The following is a 20,348-nucleotide window of genomic DNA, read 5'->3' as shown; positions in this document are numbered from 1 at the left end:
GTTCGTTGGCTAGCATCATGGACCAGAATTTTTATAATTAATTTCTTAAAGTTCTGGTGTACACTTTACATCACATCTGGCACAAAGCCATGTATATATATAAAAGTTTGCCTCACATGTGAGGAAAAGAAATGAGTTAAGTACCTTGAACAAAACAACTCAAGGGAAAGATGTTACAGAAACTGGTGCTAAATCATCACATCTTCTTCTTACCTACTCGACCAGCAATCGTGTGACACCGAGGTAGTATCACATTAATATAGAATTAGATGCCTAACCTCACAGCACCACTGAAAATTATACTGGCTTTCAGGAGCTGACATCAACTGGCTTTTTACTTTCAAAACACTAGAAAACTCACAAATATGGTTTGTCAGATTAACAAATCCCGGGTTTGACTCTGATAGTGATATTCCCTATTGATGGCTATACAGAATCACAGAATTTCTAGGTTGGCAGAGACCTTCAGGATCATTGAGTCCAACCCATGTTCTGACACCTCAACTAGATCATGGCTCCAAGTGCCACATCCACCACTCCCTGGGTAGATGATTCCAGTATTTGGCCACTCTTTCTGGGAAAAACTTCCTCGTTACTTCTAGCCTCTATCTCCCTTGGCGCAGCTTGAGACTGTGTCCTCTTGCTGTTCTGTCTGTTGTTGCCCGGAGAAAGAGACCGACCCTCAGCTCACCACAGCCACCCTTCAGGAAGTTGAAGAGAGTGATAAGGTCACCCCTGAGTCTCCTTTTCTCCAGGCTGACCAACCCCAGCTCCCTCAGTAGTTCCTCATACAGCTTGTGCTCCAAGCCCCTCACCAGCCTCGTTGCTCTCCTTTGGACACGCTCAAGTAAATCAACGTCCCTCCTAAAGTGAGGGGCCCAGAACTGGACACAGCACTCGAGGTGTGCCCTCACCAGTGCCAGTACAGGGGCAGAATGACCTCCCTGCTCCTGCTGGCCACACTATTCCTGACACAGGCCAGGATGCCCTTGGCCTTCTTGGCCCCCAGGGCACACTACTGGCTCATGTCCAGCCGGCTGTGGACCAGCACCCCCAGGTCCCTTTCTGCCTGGGCCCTGTCCAACCACACCATCCCCAGCCTGTGTGCTGCAGGGGGTTATGGTGGCCAAAGTGCAGGACTGGGCACTTGGACTTATTAAACTTCATCCCATTAGATTCTGCCCATCCATCCAACCATTCCAAGTCTCTCTGCAAAGCCCTCCGTCCCTCCAACAGATCAACACACACTCCCAACTCAGTGTCATCTGCAAACTTGCTAAGAAAGACTCTAAACCCTCATCCATGTCATCAATAAAAATATCAAACAGAACTGGCCCCAGCACAGACCCCTGAGGGACACCCCTGGTGACTGGCCCAGAAGGATGCAGCACCATTCACCAGCACTCTCTGGGCCCGGCCATCCAGCCAGACAGGTTTTGAATGCTTTCCAGCAGCACTGCAAGTATTGTCACATAGCCATATTTTGTTTTTTACTCTGCAGCAAAAGAAGAAGGTCAAAATTTCACCTGCAATTCTCTTAAACAAATGCAAGAGTGACTTAATTTTCAAATTCTGAGCAAAGTATTCTTTAAATTTATTCCTCCCCCCACCATGTTTAACATGAGGTGGCTCTATAGACAATTTTATTGCTTTTTTTAGTTATATCAAAATTAATAATACTTTGGAGAATAGTGAAATCTACAGAGCAATCTGCTGCCAGCAAAAGCAGGTAGACCAGAAGTCTTACAGTCAGTTTCTGAAATTCTGTAGGTACAGATTACATTCTAAATGGACAATAACGGGATATGCAGTGTACACCCATCTATCACACAGAAAACAAAAAATGGAGCAAATACTGAAACACTAGAGTGGATTTTTTTTTTTCTTCCAAAGGATACTTTCCCTTAATACTGCCTGTATACTGCCTTCCACACTAAATGCAAGTAAGCAATGGCTACATTAACATACCAATTTCCCTAAGGAGAAAATTGAGGCAAGTAACTTCCCTACGAACACAGCAGGAAGGAGTTGACCCTGGGGCATCCAGTAAAGAAAGCCAGTAGCAACCACAAACTGAATGAATACCAGCATCCTTCTTCACAATTTAAAGCTCTATTGAATAAAGCACTTCAGACATAAACCAATTTCTTACAAGGCAATGCACAATGCAAACATTTTTCTGGTCTTGTTTCAGCCATAAATGCATGTTCTTGCATATGCTATAGAGATTCTGAAGATTTGGTGCTCGTCTTGCTGGCCAGCCACATTCAGAAACCTGCAGTGAGAGAGACAAGAGATGTGAGAAACAGTATAATATTGACACATATACACAACCTGGGTTATGCAAATGTCTACAAGGCAATTTTACACTTGAATGCCACCTTCATGATGAAATTAAGAAAGACACTCAAGAAAAGCAGTGTTACACAGTGTAAACATCACAAAGAAGTGCAATAAAACTTCAGTTCTGTCTACAAATCTGCTGCACAAAAAGTATAAAGAACTCAGATTACTACCTGAAATATTCTCAGAGCAAGGAGTAAAATAAAACAGCTTTCAACTTAATTTGTGCATATACACTTAAGCAAATAAAAAGCAAAAACAAACAACCAACCAACCGACCAAAAAAAAAAAAAAGCCAAAAAAAAAAAAAACCCACAAAACAAAACAAAACAAAAAAAACCCACCAAAAACCAAAAAAAACCCAACAACAGAAAGATTAGGCTTCTTTCAATATTTGTCCTTTGTTCAAAGAGCTTGAGCGGTTCATTAATATTTCATTTACAATTACTGCTTCAAAACACAAACAAAAAATCAGCTTCACTGCTATGAATCTATATCCTTAAAACCAACTGTCCAGTAAGGATACAGGATATGAAACTTGATTTTTGGGGCACTTGAAACACCTAAAGAGTTAGATATATTAAGAATTGAAAAGCAAGTTACAAATGAAGCTTTTTGTATTTGTTTTTAGTCTCAACTGCAATTGCCAGATATTGAAGATCAAGTTTCCCTATCAGCAGTATGTCTTCCTATCTAGATAAAGAGTTCAAGGGTTATTCTGATATAAATTACCTGTACTGATTATCACAAAAATCTGTGTTTGTGCCAAGCACAGGAAAAAAGACTGAAATAAACAGTGTAAGTCTCTTTATTGTACTCTTGTATTTTAATTTAAAAATAAGGCCATTTCAGAAAGAATCCCTTTGCAACTGATTTAAATTGCTCATTCCTTTTTTAGTGCAAGCTTATGCAAAGTCACCAGTAAACAAAGAAAAGCTAAGGCAAAAAGTCCCTTATATCCCTCTTCACCACAGGATTCAATGTGGGCTTCAGTACATCTCAAATATTACAACAGCAGTGTGTTCTGGTTTCAGCTGGAGTAATTTTCTCCACAGCAACTAAATGAGGCTGTGTTTTGCGAGGGAATCAATTTGTATTTGTGACAGAACCTAGTGTTGATAACACAGGGATTTTTTTTTTAATGATAAGCACAGCTTAGATAGAGCTAATGTCTTGTCTGCCTCTCACATCAGCTCACCAACAAGCAGGCTCGAGATGCACAAGAGGGAGGGGACACAGCCAGGACAAGTGACCCCAGCTAACCAAAGGAATACTCCATAACATAGGACATCATGCTCAACCCATAAATCTGTGGGAAAAAGAATGGAAGGGGAAACATTCAGAGCGATGGCATTTGTCTTCCGAAGGAATTATAATGCATGATGGAGCCCTGTGTTCCTGTACACCTGCCTGCCCATTGGAAAAGGTGGATAAATTCCTTGTTTTGCTTTGCTTGTACCTGTGGGTTTTGCTTTACTTATTAAACTGCTTTTATTTCAACCCATGAGTTCTTACTTTCACCTTGTGATTCCCTCCCCATTTCTACCAGGGAGGAATAAGCAAGCAGCTTGGTTGCTGGCTCAAGTTAAATCACAACACTGCAAAAGAATCAAATTGAAGTGTTGCAGCTTCAGACCAGAACACAGCCTAAAATAAGTGTATTCAAAAATGCAAAAAGTACTGACATTTTCCTTTTAATCTACCATTTACTTTCCACTCAAACACTAGGTTTCCTACAAGATGTAACAAAAACAACATTACCTTCTGTTTCTTAGCTGTGTTTACAGCTCTAAATGTCCTGACAATTAGCAGAATTATGGATAGTGCCCAAACTCTCAGAGCAATCCATTCCAAAAAGGACTCAAAACTAGCAGAGACGCTAGTTTCAAAACTACCAATTATTTTAACCAAGATTAAAGAAATTTGTAGAAAATCCATACAGATAGAAAACAGCAAGAAACTAGTAATATGTAATTTCATAAATACCTTCTAAGCAAAGTGTCATAATTAAGAATTTTAGAAGCTGCTCTCCTCTGATTACATTTAAAGGCTTGCCACAATCATCTTTTGCCAGCATTAAAGTAAACCTAAGCTTTTTTAGGTTCCTACATGGCTGCTATCATCCAGCATTGAACAATTAAGTTAGTCAGCACTGCTAAACATCTCGATTTCAATAGGCAGGTAAGAGTTCCAAATACAATTAAGAGTTTGTTTCCAAGTAAAATAACTGCCTTCCTAAGTACTCCTAGACAATAAAGTGATCATGAACCTGTAATGTTTCAACTAATTATGACCTACTATGACTTTTGAACAAAACCAAGATCATATTACCATTCTTAGTATCAACACATCAGAAATACCAGGTGTACAGACATCTCAGACTTGCATAACTAAAAAAATCCATTGGTAAGCAAATTCCCAGTCACAGAATTTATCATTCCACAAGCAGAGACTGATCACTTTGCAGGATGTGGAATAAATCAGTTCACCATACCAGTCTCTGACTTTCCAGCAATCTAGTGCTAAAAAGAATTGCTGAACATTTTGCTTTGAGGTACCTGCTACAAAAAATCATGCAGTACATTTCCTGTGTAATCAAGCTTTTTTGCCTTTCATCTTGAATAGCCTCTGCCTGAACTTCATATTGAACCAGATACACATAAAGAAGTTGATTGCATTCATATAAAGAGGCAGTAATGGTTTCTTTCAGGTGTGACAATACTTCATCTTGTTTACAAGGAAACAAAAGAAAGTGATAGCACTAGGAAGAATACTTTAAATATACCTCACCCCAACATTTTAAGTCAACTCTGGTAACTGAAATAATGCTAAGGATGGCTCTGTATAATAAGGCCCAAAAAGCTTTATTACTCTGTAACTAATAATGGTTCTAGACTCTCTTCTTGGCAGACAGTATTGTGTGGAAGGGGCATGATCACTACAGACTGTTAAGGCACTGGACAACTCCCTACACAGTAACAGTCCCAACAGTTGAGCCAGGACAGTCAAGTTTTACTTAGGGGCAAACACTGAAGCCCAGTATCTTGGCGCCAAACAAGATGTTCTCAATACCTTGTTGCTGAATGAGGCAAATGCCTTCACATTAGTATCAGAGAAATTGCCAGGAAGGACAATGGAGGCTCAGCTAAATTACAACAATACTGAGGATGGTGGGAATAATCAGTCAGCTATGGCTGAGTCATATGGGAGTCAAATAGTATGTAATGGCGGAAAGAGAAACTCCAGTGAACAGGTCATGCAAATCACTATGTCCTTGATAGAGGAAAATGGTAGAAGATAGGAGAGATTGAAATTTTAGTAAGACTTTCATTACTTTAAGTATTCTCTACTTAAAGTACTTAAATGTGAAACACATAATGTACATGAGGCATGTTTTCAAAGATATTACTATCCTAGAAAAAACAGACTTTAGTCTGTTTAAGATTAGTAAGATTTTTTAAGATTAAAGATTAGTCTGCTACCAGTTAAGTTTGGTTTTAAAGCAAGGACAAGGAAAACATAGGTAACTCTTTGACCTTGTGTTAGTACTTACTCTTTTGTCATCTTTTTGATTAACCTACTTTAACCTATTTTACAATAAAAATCTAAAGGTATAATGAAAACATTATGTTTCAAGGCCTTTTAGAGAAATACACTAGAACTATACAAACCCTGTTATGGAATCTTGAATGCCTGTATGTTCTTGGAGAGAGATTGTACACAGCATAATGGCCAGGATGTTTAGAGTCCAGACACAACCGCACATCTTCTATATTATTTTTGATGGCAGATTCCACACCTTCAGCTGGAAAGGACATCACTGAAGACAGAACAAACAGCAAATGAATTTTTTCATGTATTAAGAGCAACGAAAAATTATGTTTAACAAAGATATAGATATCATACCAGCAATTCTGGAAGTGATATATGATATATCCAAGTCTCCTTTTGCGTAACTGAAAGAAAACACATTGGTTTTAATACTGGGACATATAACCATTCAAGCAGTAAGTCTAAAAGCTAGAGCTCTCCAGTGGCACCCACCACTATGAACAATGTTTCAATTCTTCCATCTGAGGCTCCTTACATTCACAATTCTAGAGTTTCAAAACAGATCTTTCAGAACAGATACTGTGTTTAAGCAGTTGCTCCTTTAAATTAGTGGCACCAAAACCATCTGCGGGTTTTTGTACAGATACCCTTAATCTTTAACTCACTCCTATAGCCCCTGCTCTCACTGACAAAAACGCACTGAAGGGTGTCAGTTTGAAAACCTAATGATACATTAATATCTTTAATGAAGAATATCTCAATGCTTAAAAGAAAGACTACTAGCTGAACATCTAAGTTTAAATTACGTAAGTCTGGCATGTTACTATCTATCACAGATGGTCATGCTGCCCAATATCCAAATTGCATAAGGGCAGTGTTAAGAACACTTCCCTGTCTAGCCATGCAGGAAGGACTCTGGCAGTCACACTTGAGCCACCACCAGTCCTGTCACTGCCAGGACTGAAGCCCCTTTGCAGCTGAAGAGCCAATGGGTGTCCCGCTGGACTCCCTGCACACCCCGCACTCATAGGCAGACCAGGTCTCCTTACCAGTCGGACCCCAGGCTTCCCATAGCAGAGTCCCAGACCTATGGCTGCTTAAAGTAATTTAATCCTCCTGCAGCAACAGAGTAAGAGCTGGAGCTGCTGCCTCCCAGGAGGAACTCCCAAGAAAGGAAATGGTGAGCTTTCATACTCTCACAGTTTATGGGTGCCAAAGTCTGGGCTCTTCCTGCTGAGTCCTTGGCTCCTGCAGTGCCTCAGTGTCCCATCACCTGGCTGTCACAGGCCCCTGTGTCCTTTGCTTTCCAAACATTGGCAATTCCTGACCTCTTGCCGCAGGCTCCCAGCCAGAGCTCAACCTGCAGCTCCCACTGAGCTGCACCCTGAACTACCTGCACCCAACACAAAGAGTACCAGAATCTCTTCCCTTGTTTAAATAATTCTTATAAAAATTCACTTCCAGAGCTCCCATAAGTGAGAAAGGCATTAGTCATTACTCATCTCTCTCTCATACAACTGTGCACCGTTTAAAAGTGCAGGCTTTTCAAAAAAAACCTCCCAGTAATACTTAGGTCAATTCCCTGCACCTTTACCTAATCATCCACACTATGTCAACAATTAACTAATTTAAGACCACTATTACATTTGTTTCCATGGTATCTGCTATGTAGCAGAATGAAATAGCAAGAGAAAAAAACTGAAGAGAGTCAGTGTAGGCCAACAACCTCGAGTATAACTACACAAGTCCGCACTCCTGGACTGGAAAAAAAAAGAACAAAACTCATCAACAGGATTTGATTTAGACTAATGGGTGAATTTGATTTACATTACCTTAAATATCTCAGTAGCCTATTAACTCCAGAATTTTAAAATGTCATTAAAACACTGTGATGCATATTTAATTAATTCAGAGGCAAAACAAAACTTCTGTATCACAACAGTATTTCGAGACACTGCTTAGAAGAGTAAACCTAGGATACTACACTCAAATTTTGAAATATCAAGAAAGAACACAAAGTTTTGATTCTGTACTGCTTGTTAGTAACAGTGGAGGTTAGAGGGACTGATTAAAAATATATATTGTATATATAAATGTATATTTAATATTCAAGGATTGTAAGGAGGATTTTGAGATTGGAGAAGAAAAATCTTCTGTATGCAATGCCATTTAACAGTATTTATGCAGAATGGCATAATCAGTGTCCTAGCAATGATAATGACTCACTGTCTCAAACTAAAACCACAAAGGAGTTTGAGTCTCACTAGACATAGCACTAAAAAAAAAAAAAATATCAACAGAACCCTCAGCCTTGAGAAACCTTGCATAAGGACGTAGACAAATGGGCACAATTTCAAAATTTTTTGTACCTTTGGAAGGACATATTTCATCATGTAAGCTCAGGTGGTAATCCTGCTGCAGCCAAACCAATTAAGGTAGAAATTTACATTCAGAGCTAATAACGATTGCTTACTAAAATTTGTGATGGCTGTAGCCCTTTACAGAGATGAGAAGAGTCAAATGCTATCTCTGGATTACATCCAACAGTTTTAAGTAAGAAAATATGTAATCATTCTAATATTAATTTTTTTTTGGTATCAAGGTAAAGGGCCAACTAATACCGCAGCTGTAGAACACAGAACCATTATCCCTTCAACACAGTAACACCAAGGTTAAGCAGCAACTTGTAACATTGGCACAAAATTATTAAGAGCAAAAAACCAACAGTACTCACACCCATTCCCTTGGGAAGACTTTCAGATAATACTTCTTACTATCAACACCACTCAACTGAGCTTTGGTTTTTACATTTGTCTAAATTAAAAAGCAACATTAGGAGCATAGATCTCATCATACACACATAGATGTAAGAGTGCAATTTAGTATGTCAACAACAGAGCACAGCATAGTCAACTTAAGCTCTATATTTAGCAGGAGTATTCCAAGTATGTGAATATTACACTGAAAAAGCTTCAGAATTTCTGCATAATTTTAATTAAAATGAAGCTTCTTAACTGTAAAATTAACACAAGTCTCAAAAAAATCACTATATCCTTGAATTCACTGAACTTTATTCTGAAGATTTCACAGCTATTTCAGTGGTAAGACCTGAACACAAGGTACTCTGTTTTCAGCAGAGTGTTGTATGTCAGAATGGTAACTGACATTTCTTTAAACAGTAAGAAGGTGAAAAAAGCATGTATTCTTCACATTATTTAAACACTCCTCTGCATTTGAAGATAAAATTCTCTGACTAAAAATCACAAATAAGGTCTTTCCTTTCATATCCTTAACAGCAAAAATTTCATTTAGATAGCGGTTTTGCTGGCAGGTTATAACAGAAGAAAAGCATGCAAACATAGACATACATGAAGTGTTTTCAGCCTGTGGTTCAACATGGGAAAACTCTATGTGTTTTTAAGGGTCTAATTAAACTCAAAAAAAAAAGTATGATATGACTCCAACATTTAGTACTTATCTGATAATACAGACTTCTTCAAAACTGGGTTTACTTCACTGTGGGACACGACTAGACTAGTCTAGTCTCTGTATGGAGGCAGGGGGTTATTTCCTTACAATATCTGATGGAGGCCTCCAAGAAAGCTGGAGAGGGACTTTTTGCAAGGGCATGTAATGACAGCAGGATATGAAGGAATGGCATTAAACTGAAAGAGAGCAGATGGATACTAGTCTGGTCTAGTTGAAGGTGTGCTTCCCCACTGCTCAGGGGTTAGAATCAGATGCTGCTTTCACTCAAAACTACTGTTTGATTCTATGAAATGAAGCAAGTAAGACATGAATTCTGATTTTGCAGAATAAATATCAAAGCAAAAATAAGAAGTTCTAACCACATGTTAGAAACTTCTCCTCACTGTGTAAATGGTTGGCATTATCATTCTTGCCAGAGACTAGATGCACCTAAAGACCATAAGTAATAAACAAAAGACCATTCCAACAAATTAAAAACAATGGAAATAAATTAACAACTAAACTCACAAAATAAACTAGATAACATACAACAAAAAATTCTACAATACTACCATCTCTTTACTAACAACTGAAAATGATAAAGAACTAAGAATGACAGACTAACCAGCACAGCTACAATGTGAGCATATAAACCATTAAATAAAATACTGTCCTAACACTAAGCAATCTTCCTCCAGACATCTCTACTCTTACAAGATTGGAAAAAAATATCTATCCATATTTTTTTTACTTTATTTTTTAAAATCCAGGAAGAAAAACAGCAATAAAATTCACATCAATCTGTTCCCACTTGGTTTTCCTTCATGAAACTGAATTAATCATGCAACTACCTAGTGCAATGCAAATATCCATAAAATAAAATATTAAACAAGAAACAAAATCACCTTAAAAGCCAAGAAAGCAAGCATAAAAGGCAGCTAATTGTTCCTAGATTACTACATTATAATCTTTTCAGCAAAAGAGATTGTTCTGACAAAGCAAATGAATACTGATCACAAGTTTTGCCTGCTATTTTCAATACCAGTGAAGATTTGATCCTTAAAACATTTAGCTGTATTTTTTGTAACCTGTATGGATGCAGACCCCAATAAGCATAAAAACTGGTACCCAAAAAAAGAGCACAGAAGCTCCACAAGTGAGGAAAAAAAGCTCTCTGAGCTTAACAGAGAAATGCTGTGGCTGCACAGCTGCAGGCTGAGCTTTCAGGCACATATGGGCACATCAGCTGGATCGAGGCTCCTGTCTGTGCAGATGCTGCCACTTCACAAAGCAATGCATATCTTCTCCATCTCCACCCTGGTACTTGCTTTTAAGGCAGTTTGTAACAAGAGGGCTGAACCTCCGTTGCTCTTTGTCCTCTCACATGTATCTGTAAGCTGCTGCACCTGCCTGATCTGAGCCTGCAACAGAGGTTGTGACACTTGCAACTGAGGTGGACTATGGGACAGTGAAGATAGTCCTTATTTACTCTCCTGTTTCAAGCACCCTGTAATGTGTTTCAGTTCTCAGATTTTATCATTTATTAGGACTAATAAGAGACCAAAATCAGAATCAAGCTAAAGACAGCTAGAGAAAAGAAAAAAATAAGTTTTTTTATCACACCAACAAAATACTTAAATCTTACACTGTAGTTTGGATTCAGCAAGATAGAAGTCTGTCTGCAGACAAAGGAAGTAACCCTGTAATTCAAACAAGCAATGATAAGTAGGAAGGAGAGAGCCTACCTAATGAAATGATAGAATCCAAAAGTGATTAAGTGGGCTGAGGAAAATGCATGACAAAGAAGAGACATTTTAATTTTTCCAGAATGCCTGCTCCTTATGTTGGTTGAAGAGTTTTGGAAAGGCAGTCAAAGATGCAACAGCAGAAGAGGTATTCTCACATCGCCGATTGTATCAGCTATATCCGCAACACAAGTTTGTGAAGGCAGAGAATGAATATGACAGAAACAGACATGCCCTATAGCAGATGCAAACAAAGAATTAACAATTCAGCTTGATTAAAACACAGTTTAAAAATGCACAAGCCCAGTGGTGGGACTCTCAGTAGAACAGTGAATGTCAAATGCTAGCAATGTTAAGATACTAAAGGACTTAAGTCTACCTTAGACTCTACAGAACAGTAAGTATTGGTCATGTTAGTTCATATTTTACCATTTCACTGTTAAATACAGCAAGGATTCAAAATAAAAGGCAATACAAAGAAGGAAAACTACACAACTCAAGGCTGTTAAATAATATTGGTAAATTACAAGTGGAGAGAGTTTGTCTTTCACTCACCGGAAAAATAAGTATTAAAGTAACTGATTCTCACTACCGAACTACATGCTTGGAGCATTTCCTCTTTTCTTCCCATACCTCAGCCCAATGACTAAATCCACTCAGATAACACAGGAAAAGAACCGAGTTGTATGGAGACAGAGGGTGCTCCACAAAACCAAGATTTGCTTATGATAGTACAGAACTTAAACAAAAATTTGACCGCTTCACATATTGTGTCAAAGGTGATGGTCAATAGTCACCTAAACAAAACCCTTATTCAACCAACTGAGTCCAAAACATCTGAGAGGGACTGACCTCCTCATGGTCAATCTTGGGACATAGCATACGCTGTCTGACAGCCCTCTGTCAACCCACCATAGTCCACGAAAAATGTGTATTCCTCAGTAGTTTGAAAAGGTCTCTGGCTAATTGATCTTCTTTGGATATGACAAAAGGGTATGTACCCTCCCATTAAAAGCTACAAACTAGTATGAGATCAAACAATTACATTTTCAAGATACTCAGTTCTAGTAATTGTCCATATGTGACTTACTGTAATTTCAACAAATGAGGTAAAAGTAGTGCGTTCTCCTTTCACTAATACTTAGTAAGTTCCACAAGCCATGCAGTAAGCTGTTGTGTTCAGCCACAGAACACTAGCTAGCAACTGAGAAGAGGCATACTAAGTCTCAACAATAAGACAGATGCAAGACTTATTTTGGGCAGTCACCATAATCTAAACAAACAGTTGTAGAGAAGAGCATGAGAACTGAACAGAATCTTTACAGACAGCAAGTACTCACTGTCCAGTACTTCAGAAGTTGCTAGATGAGCTCTGCAGATGTGGCTGGATGTACAGTTACTGTTTTTATTCCTTGCCCACTACACTTACTATGGAAGCAAAGGAAATCACACAAAGCAAAAAGCTACACACATCTGTAAGGTAAGAGAAATAAAAATAAGGTGTAGGCACAGCATAAGCCACTCCACATTAAAGAGACAATTTTAGACAGTCCTAATCCATTGCTAGAAAAGGGAAAAACTGCACAAGATGAAATTCAAAAAAGTGACTAAACTTACAGCCTTTAAGGAAGAAACCACTTGCAAGAGCAGGAAGAGAAAACTGCTTCAAACATAACTAAGTGATGAAGGTGCACCCAGAAAGTCATGTGGAGGCAAGAGAATAAGAAATGAAGTGTAGTAGTACTTTAGATGGATGTAGTGTACAATCAAAACATAGTAAGATCTAACAGACAGCCATGGGAAAGTAAGGCTTGCAACTTTGTCAAAACTGCTTTTCATCATGCAACAGCTTGTTCTCCTTGTACACCTCCCTGCCCTGTGTCTGTCCATGTGGTTTTTCCAGGGAGAAAAGTTTAATGCCACTGTCCCAGTTACTTCTATAGAATGCTTAAGGACAAACCAAAGCAGTGCAGCTTTTGCAACTTTTAAAAAACAGAGGACCTGGCCTTTCTAAGCCATATTTAGAAGTTTTAACAGACTAAGCATAAGAGCCAACAGCTAAAAACACACTTGAAGTGGATACAGAGGTGCAGTATCTACAAATCTAACTTATCTGACCATTATAAATACTTTAGAGCAGTACTATGCACAAGTAACACTTGAATTCTGAAAAAAACCTACATATGTAATCATATGAACAATGAATAATATATGAAGAAACATATTTCACAAGCTGTAACACAATATCTAAAGGAATACAAAGCCTACAGTTAGACTTAGAGTTCAGTATTCTTTTGGAGGGTCTAATTCAAAGTATTCAGTAGTGACTTACCTGCTCTTACTTAGAACTCTTAGTTTCTTAAAACTAAGAAAACTTAGCTCTTAGTTCCTTAGAACTAAGAAAACTCTTTAACACTGCATAGAATTTCATTATGAGCTAAAATGTATAAATTGTACAGACTGGTTAATATTGGTCATAAGGAGGTAATAGAATTATTTGAAATGGGACTGATAACCTGATCAGAAAAAAAAAATCACACAATACGAATCTGAAAACATATACCTCTAAACATGAGAGTATTCATACATGCAATACAGGGCACAGGAGACAGAGAGTGCCTCTCACACAGTCTTGAAGACATAGAATTCCACCTGGAAACCAAACTGATGAGCTTATTTCCCTGCAGGTATTTTCCCCTTCTCACATCTATTCTCTTGATTTGTACATTTCACCATTCCATCTTTTTAATTCCTCTTTTATTCATGAAGGCCCTATCTAATAATTCAATTCTCCATGCTGCTTCAGCCCCCACCTGCTCATGTCTCAAAAGTTTTCAGTATTTACAGTAGGGCAAGTAGTACTTACAGACAGGTTCTTTACTGCAACATTCTCAATTCTAGTACATGACTGTTGAAGTAACTTTTGTATTAATATCATACATAAAATCTCAGGGGGTAGCTATCAGTTATAACAGCTCAAACTTGGACAAATATGCTGAATATACCATTTCTGGAGTAAACTCCGTGCCTTCATTTAGAACTCTTATCAGCACAATTTTTTATTTTTTGTATTTTTTTTTTTACTCACTTGGCCACAGACTGGATAACTTTAGAAGATGTATCCTTAATATTAGTGAAAAATCGCTCTGTTCCACCCCTCAGAATATCAAAGAACCCTCCATAAGTCTGGTCACATTCCGCAACGGTCAGGCCTAGAGTAGTTGAATAAAAATAATTGTACTTTATTATGGAGCCATTTCAGGATATGACTTAAAGTATGTTGCCTATAAAGCTGGGAGGAAGTGAATGCACATACAGGCTACACCTTGCTGTAAGGCTCGCAGTTCTAAAGTTCTCCTTAACTATGACTTATGCAAAAAGATAGTACTTCCAGCAGTCAGGAAGTACCAGTGATATACCTAACACATTGCTTAATTTGCTGTCTGTAGTTATGAGAAAACAAGGTAGAAAATTCTGGAAGTAAGGCATATGTTTCATAGCGTCAATGCAAACATTGCCTTTCTTTAGTACCAGTTTCTAAAGTGCAGCTTATCATAAGCAGATCTACTTAATCATCTCCAGTAGACACATTTTAATCCAGGGCTTCAGAAGCAGTAGATAAGCATAGTTAAGCTTAAGTTTTAAGCATAACATCCCAGACAGCATCCCAGATAGCACAATATCACAGCACAATATACCTATTAATATGATTGTATACAGCAAACAGTAGGCATTCTTGCACAAAACAGATGACCAGACAGACTTCTGATTTTAATTGTATTAGGATGTTGGATTCTATCCCAGAAATTGATATACATGTTACTAGTGCAATAAATGCTACCCAATTTTAACATTTCCCCTGGAAAATTAATATCCTTTGTCTCATTGACAGTTCATCATAATTAATATCAAGAAAGAAATATCAAGCTAGAAGGAAAACTGAATACAATATAGTTCCTTGATATCTTCTACACTAATTGAAGTGCTCCATATTCAGATATAATAGTTAATACGGGTGCAGAAAGAATAGTACAAAACCAGATCTAAATAAGACTATTAAGCTTATTTTCTTTACTATATTAAGTATTTTCAACTGAACATACTCTCGATTACCTATTTCTACAGACTAAGTATGTCAGCTTTGAATTGTGTCATTTTGGAGACCTTTTTTTGATTCCATTTAGTTATGCTAATCCAACAACCGTTTTTCTCAGATGGAACCCCATCTCTTCCTCTTCACCAATGACATCCTACAGTGCAACCCTCTCCTGAAGTCTGGCCTGGATAATATTTCCATAATTAGCTGGATGCAAGGCAGCACCAGCTACAGCTGTTCCTGAAAGTACTGACTGGATACCCATTAGACTAAATGCTGCCTTTTTCCTTTGAGGCTGTCATACATGGTTCTTCTGGAAGTGAAAAACTAAACAGCTTTAGACTACTGTCACTGTCAGATGTACTTCAAAATATCATGGGGGCTTCAAGGTCTTTTTGGGCAGGAGAGAAAACAAGACAGGTAGACCCAGGTGCTTACGGAAGTATTTCTTCCTCATACAGGCTTTTTGCAGCCTAAAATAAAGACATATGGGGTCAGCAAGTTCCAAGCATTACTGAACTACTATGGTCCATAGCCAGAATATCCCTACAATTTCTTCTGCATTTCTTTATTAAGCTCTCTGTATTCAGCCAGACATTAAGCCCATTTTAACATAAAGTGATAAGAACACACCGCAAATAGCTGCTATCTTTTTATGTTATAACACATCTGATGTTAAATAGTTCCTCTTGAAAAGCAGAGGCAACTGTCACTTTTTTCACCTCAGAAATTCAGTGTAAAACACAAACTCAGGCTATGTCCTGATTTCAGTACCTTCTGCCACAAGGTAACAACATTTCAATTAAAATACAGAACCAAAGGATTTTTAACAGTTTAAATTCAAACTCCTATTAAACGTGGCTCTTTAGAGAATGCACTTTCAAATATCTTTACCTCATTTAATGAAAAAAATTCAGGGTATAAAATAAGCTATTTTCACCTGTTTGTCATAACCTGAAGACTTCCTCTACAGCTCTTATTTGTAGATCATTACTGCTTCTCCTAACCACACTTTCATCAAGTTTTAGTTCGCTTATGTCAACACTCCTGCCTCTACTGCTCAATAGTGCACTTTAAATTATTTTCCATAGGAAACATAATTTTTATCTTGCACAGCAATGAACTTGAGAAATTCATACTTGCATATCAACATAAAATCAAACCTTGAAAAAAAAATACAAGGCTAGAAGCAATGATATAAATACCAAATAGCTAGAACTAGAGCAAAATATCTAAAATCCCCAAATTACTTTTTTCCCCCATGGAAGATATGCAATTGTCTTTACACTAAAATGACATCTCTTTTTGAACATACCTGCATTGTACATATTGTTGAGCTGCCCTGCAGGCTTGGAGCTCTGCGAAACAGATGTCACAGATGTCCGAGGCTGAGCATTGTTTCCATAGCCTCCATTCTGCTCCAGGAGCTGAGGAGAATAACACTCCAGATGAGAATTTTCTTGCTAATTTAGCCATCTTGCTATCCTTGGCAAATTACTGCTCCTTGGTGAGAACAAGCAAACTAAACCTCAGGACAAAGCCAAAGAAAGTTAAGATACACTAATTAATGCAAATTAAGCATTAAAGGAGAGGCCTAAGTGGTTTCAAGTTAGTGTAAGAAGAGCCCTCATATGCAAAACTTTTCTGTGCAAGTTAATTATGATAGAACACAGCATGTCAAACAGAAGGCTAGCGTACTAAAGATTAAACCAAGAGTATGAAAATATTTTCAAAAAGCAGTAAGAAATACTAAGTTTCTTTTAAGGTCTCTGTTCTTTAAAGGGCATATTTTCAAAGATCCTACGAGTGATACTGACCAATTCAACTGAACTTCAAAATAAATCAGTGCAAAATTTTCAAAATATGAACAAACAGAGGACCTGCTCTGAAATCTTTTACTAAATGCACATACCCTGCAGAGGACAGAAAGGAAGCCTAATCAATTATACTCCTTAGACATTTTACCTCTGTGATGGGGGATTTAGGATTGACATTCCTAGCTGCTGCAATCTCCTGCAGTTGGTTCACAAGTTCAGTGATTGACAATCTCTCCTCTGGGTTCACTTTCAAAGTAGAGCCTAAAAAAACAGGAGATCCAGACAATGTATCAAACCCTTAAAAGCTTTTCTCCCAGCTGATAATAATTTTCAATACATTCCAGTGCAATAAGCAAACACCTGAACAGAGTGGAGAAACTACCAAATCAATATCCAAATGTATTTCTCATAATAGTATTCATGAGAAAAAACAACACTACATAGAATCAATAATATTTCAAAGAATACACCTTGGGATCAGTTAATAAAGAACATCAGAGGTAACTTTGTGTCTAATACTATTGCAGTCAGATACATTTCTGGAACAATAATTAATATTTCCAGTAACCTATCTGAAACCTGAAGTAAACAATTTTCTAATCAAGTTCAAAGAAACCAAATCAAAACACCAGTTGTTTCAATAGACTAATTCAGATATCAGGCAAGACACTTAAAGGAAACTAAAAAAGTAACTTTCACATAAAATTTCATAATTTTTCTATAATCAATTAGGATTATTAGTAAAATAAGAAGTTGATGCAGTTTACCTTTTTCATCTTCACATACCAGTAACATTTAACTATCAGTAAAACAACTGTTAATAACAACATGTATCCACAAAGACAACGAATAAAATAACACTGTAAACTTACGAATGAGATCATGAAACACAGAGTAGCGGGTGTCATTTTGAGGGATGACATATTTCCCATTGACTATGCGAAGTTTAGCTCCATCTTCAAATGGGTGTTGCCTAAAGCACAGCAAGTACAGGATACAGCCCAGAGCCTACAGAGGTAAACAGAAATACTGCATAGGATCATGGGGACCTTTAGGCTGGAGATCTTTACAATCCTCAATTTCAGAGGCTAACTCAGCACTGCCAAATCCACCACTGAACCATGTCCCTCAGTACTATATCCACACGTCTTTTAAATGCCTCCATGGATGGCAACTCAACCACTCAACCACTGCACTGGACAGCCTCTTCCAGTGCACAATCACCCTTACAGTGAAGAAATCTTTTCTAACATCCGACCTCAACATCCCCTTTGCAACTTGAGGCCATTTCCTCTTGTCCTATCACTTGTCATTTGGGAAAACTATTCTTGTCAATTTTTAAAAAATCATTTAGAAATCATTACAAGAAATTCATTTTATGAATTTCAAAGCATACCAAAATGAGTAGTCTTGCCATAATGAACAAGTTCAAGAGCAGGATTATTCTTTCAAAAAAAGTTTCACCAGTTTTATTTCCTATCTCCATCCTGTGCTGCAAGGAGGCACGTTTTATTTGTCAAGACAGAATTTACTCTAACTTAGATATGTTGTTATGCAATACAGCCAGATGTAAAAAAGCTAGATGATTATGTAAGTGTTACGCAAATTGCTTAAATAACTCTAGGGAGACACACAACACTCTCTTTAAAACGCATCTTCTGATAAAGGTCTGAGGAAAATAAGCCAAAATGACAGTCCCTTTATTCCCTACAGTCAGATGGCTATTCAACTCTTGGAACAAATAAAATTTAAGATCATTTTATGACAAGTTTATTTAAGCCTCAAAAATCACAAAACCTGGACTACTACATCCTGGGGACTTCCAAGTTCCTTCCTGTGTCCAACTTGAGATTTTTTTTGTAACCTGAGAAGACAACAACTAACAAAGACAGAAGTCAGTTCTGAATTCTAATCTCTGAAAAATCCAGGAGTTAAGAATTGGCTAGCGTAACTGAATCTGTTACTGAAGTAAGTGTAAATTGATACATGTGTTTTCAAATCAATTAAGATATTAAATATGCTGGCAGAATTGTAATATCGTAACAGAAACATGTTCCATTTGACCTATAAAAGTTTGATTATAAAGTGCCCAATGCCTCCACGTAACTGTTGGCACAATGAGTTGAAAAATTCCTCCTCTAAGTTTCTTCTGAACCCCAGTATGAATAGTTTTGAAAGCATTTGAGCCTTTATAGCCCTCACAAATGAAGCAATCCATTGAAGATGTTCCCTAAGAAAACTGCCCAGTGCCTCTAGCCCTCTGTGCGCACCATCTCCAACTGCCTTTGGTTCTCAATTTATCCCAACAGCTTCTAAGGTCTGAAAGTTATTGAAGTCTTGGAGGTGTAGGGATTTAGTTAATCCAAAATACTTTGAGGACCATGACCAGAAATAAAGTACATATGTTAATTCTGTATATTCTTGCGCATTTCTGTCAGGCTGTGGAAAAAGACTCTGTAATGTGTAGCATCATACAGTCCACACTAACTAATCGAGCAGGGCAGTACAGAACATACCATCTACTCTTCCACAAAACACTTGCTCACAAAGTAGATCATCATTCAGGTAGAGGAATGAAACTACTCCCTGTACAGTCGAAGACACTCTGCGCATCAGGAGAGAGCACCCACAGCCACACGGGAGAGAAAAGCTCCAAGGCAACCAGCTGAACACACAGGAAACAGACAGGCCACTCAGATTTGATTTTTGCTTCAATTGCTGGAGAATGTTTTTCATTTCCTCTGTTCTACCCGTAACTTAGGATTGTAACTGTGATAAATTTTGGCTGTTTTAAACACTGTCATTCAATGTGGATAGAAGGTAATCTCAGTTACAGCATGACAAGTCCTCAAAGCCAACATCATCCACACAGCCTCAGCACTGCTACACTTGACTTAAGAGCCCATTCCCTTGGAACGCTGTCCCAAAGCTGCATAGTCCTTCTACAGAAGTTACCCAGATCCATCTGAACACTCATATGCCAGAAGGTAAAAAAGCAGAACAAGAAAGCAATCAAAAATAGCTAGGAGTAATTTTTTTACCTGCTACTGGTCCTTTACCAGAAACTAATTTAAATCTTCCTTAAGGTGAGAGTGGGGTTTTAAAAAATTTCAGATAGTGTTTGGGGATTGAGGGGACAAGGAAGGGGTGGGATTGTTTGGAACAAATGAAAATATTGTTATTTTTACCCTGACTAGCTTCAGGCAACAAGCAGCACACTAAAGTTCTACAGTACAGCTGCAGGATGACACAGATATTAGACCAAAGTAAAATTAAGTCAAATTAAACTAAATGAAACCTGAAGAGATTGTTCAGCTCACATTGAAT

The 20,348-nt window shown here is 37.8% G+C and overlaps 1 protein-coding gene across 3 annotated transcripts in view; it reads right to left on the bottom strand.

Moving 5' to 3' along the window:
• The window catches only part of GAK (cyclin G associated kinase), a 68,775-nt gene that overhangs the window by 30,852 nt on the left and 17,575 nt on the right, over nt 1-20,348 (bottom strand). For all 3 annotated transcript variants that reach the window (XM_064735358.1, XM_064735359.1, XM_064735360.1), the window contains 7 exons: nt 17,894-18,029; nt 17,170-17,282; nt 16,520-16,631; nt 14,197-14,320; nt 6,250-6,299; nt 6,015-6,163; nt 2,153-2,275 (listed from right to left, as the gene is read on the bottom strand). In XM_064735358.1, coding sequence (XP_064591428.1) covers nt 2,153-2,275; nt 6,015-6,163; nt 6,250-6,299; nt 14,197-14,320; nt 16,520-16,631; nt 17,170-17,282; nt 17,894-18,029 — 807 coding nt within the window. The remainder of the gene's footprint in view (nt 1-2,152; nt 2,276-6,014; nt 6,164-6,249; nt 6,300-14,196; nt 14,321-16,519; nt 16,632-17,169; nt 17,283-17,893; nt 18,030-20,348) is intronic.

The sequence above is a fragment of the Zonotrichia leucophrys genome, chromosome Z (genome assembly GCF_028769735.1).
Source record: "Zonotrichia leucophrys gambelii isolate GWCS_2022_RI chromosome Z, RI_Zleu_2.0, whole genome shotgun sequence".
Classification (NCBI taxonomy): Eukaryota; Metazoa; Chordata; class Aves; order Passeriformes; family Passerellidae; genus Zonotrichia; species Zonotrichia leucophrys.
The sequence above is the reverse complement of the archived record's forward strand: the minus strand, read 5'-3'. Positions and strand labels throughout refer to the sequence as shown.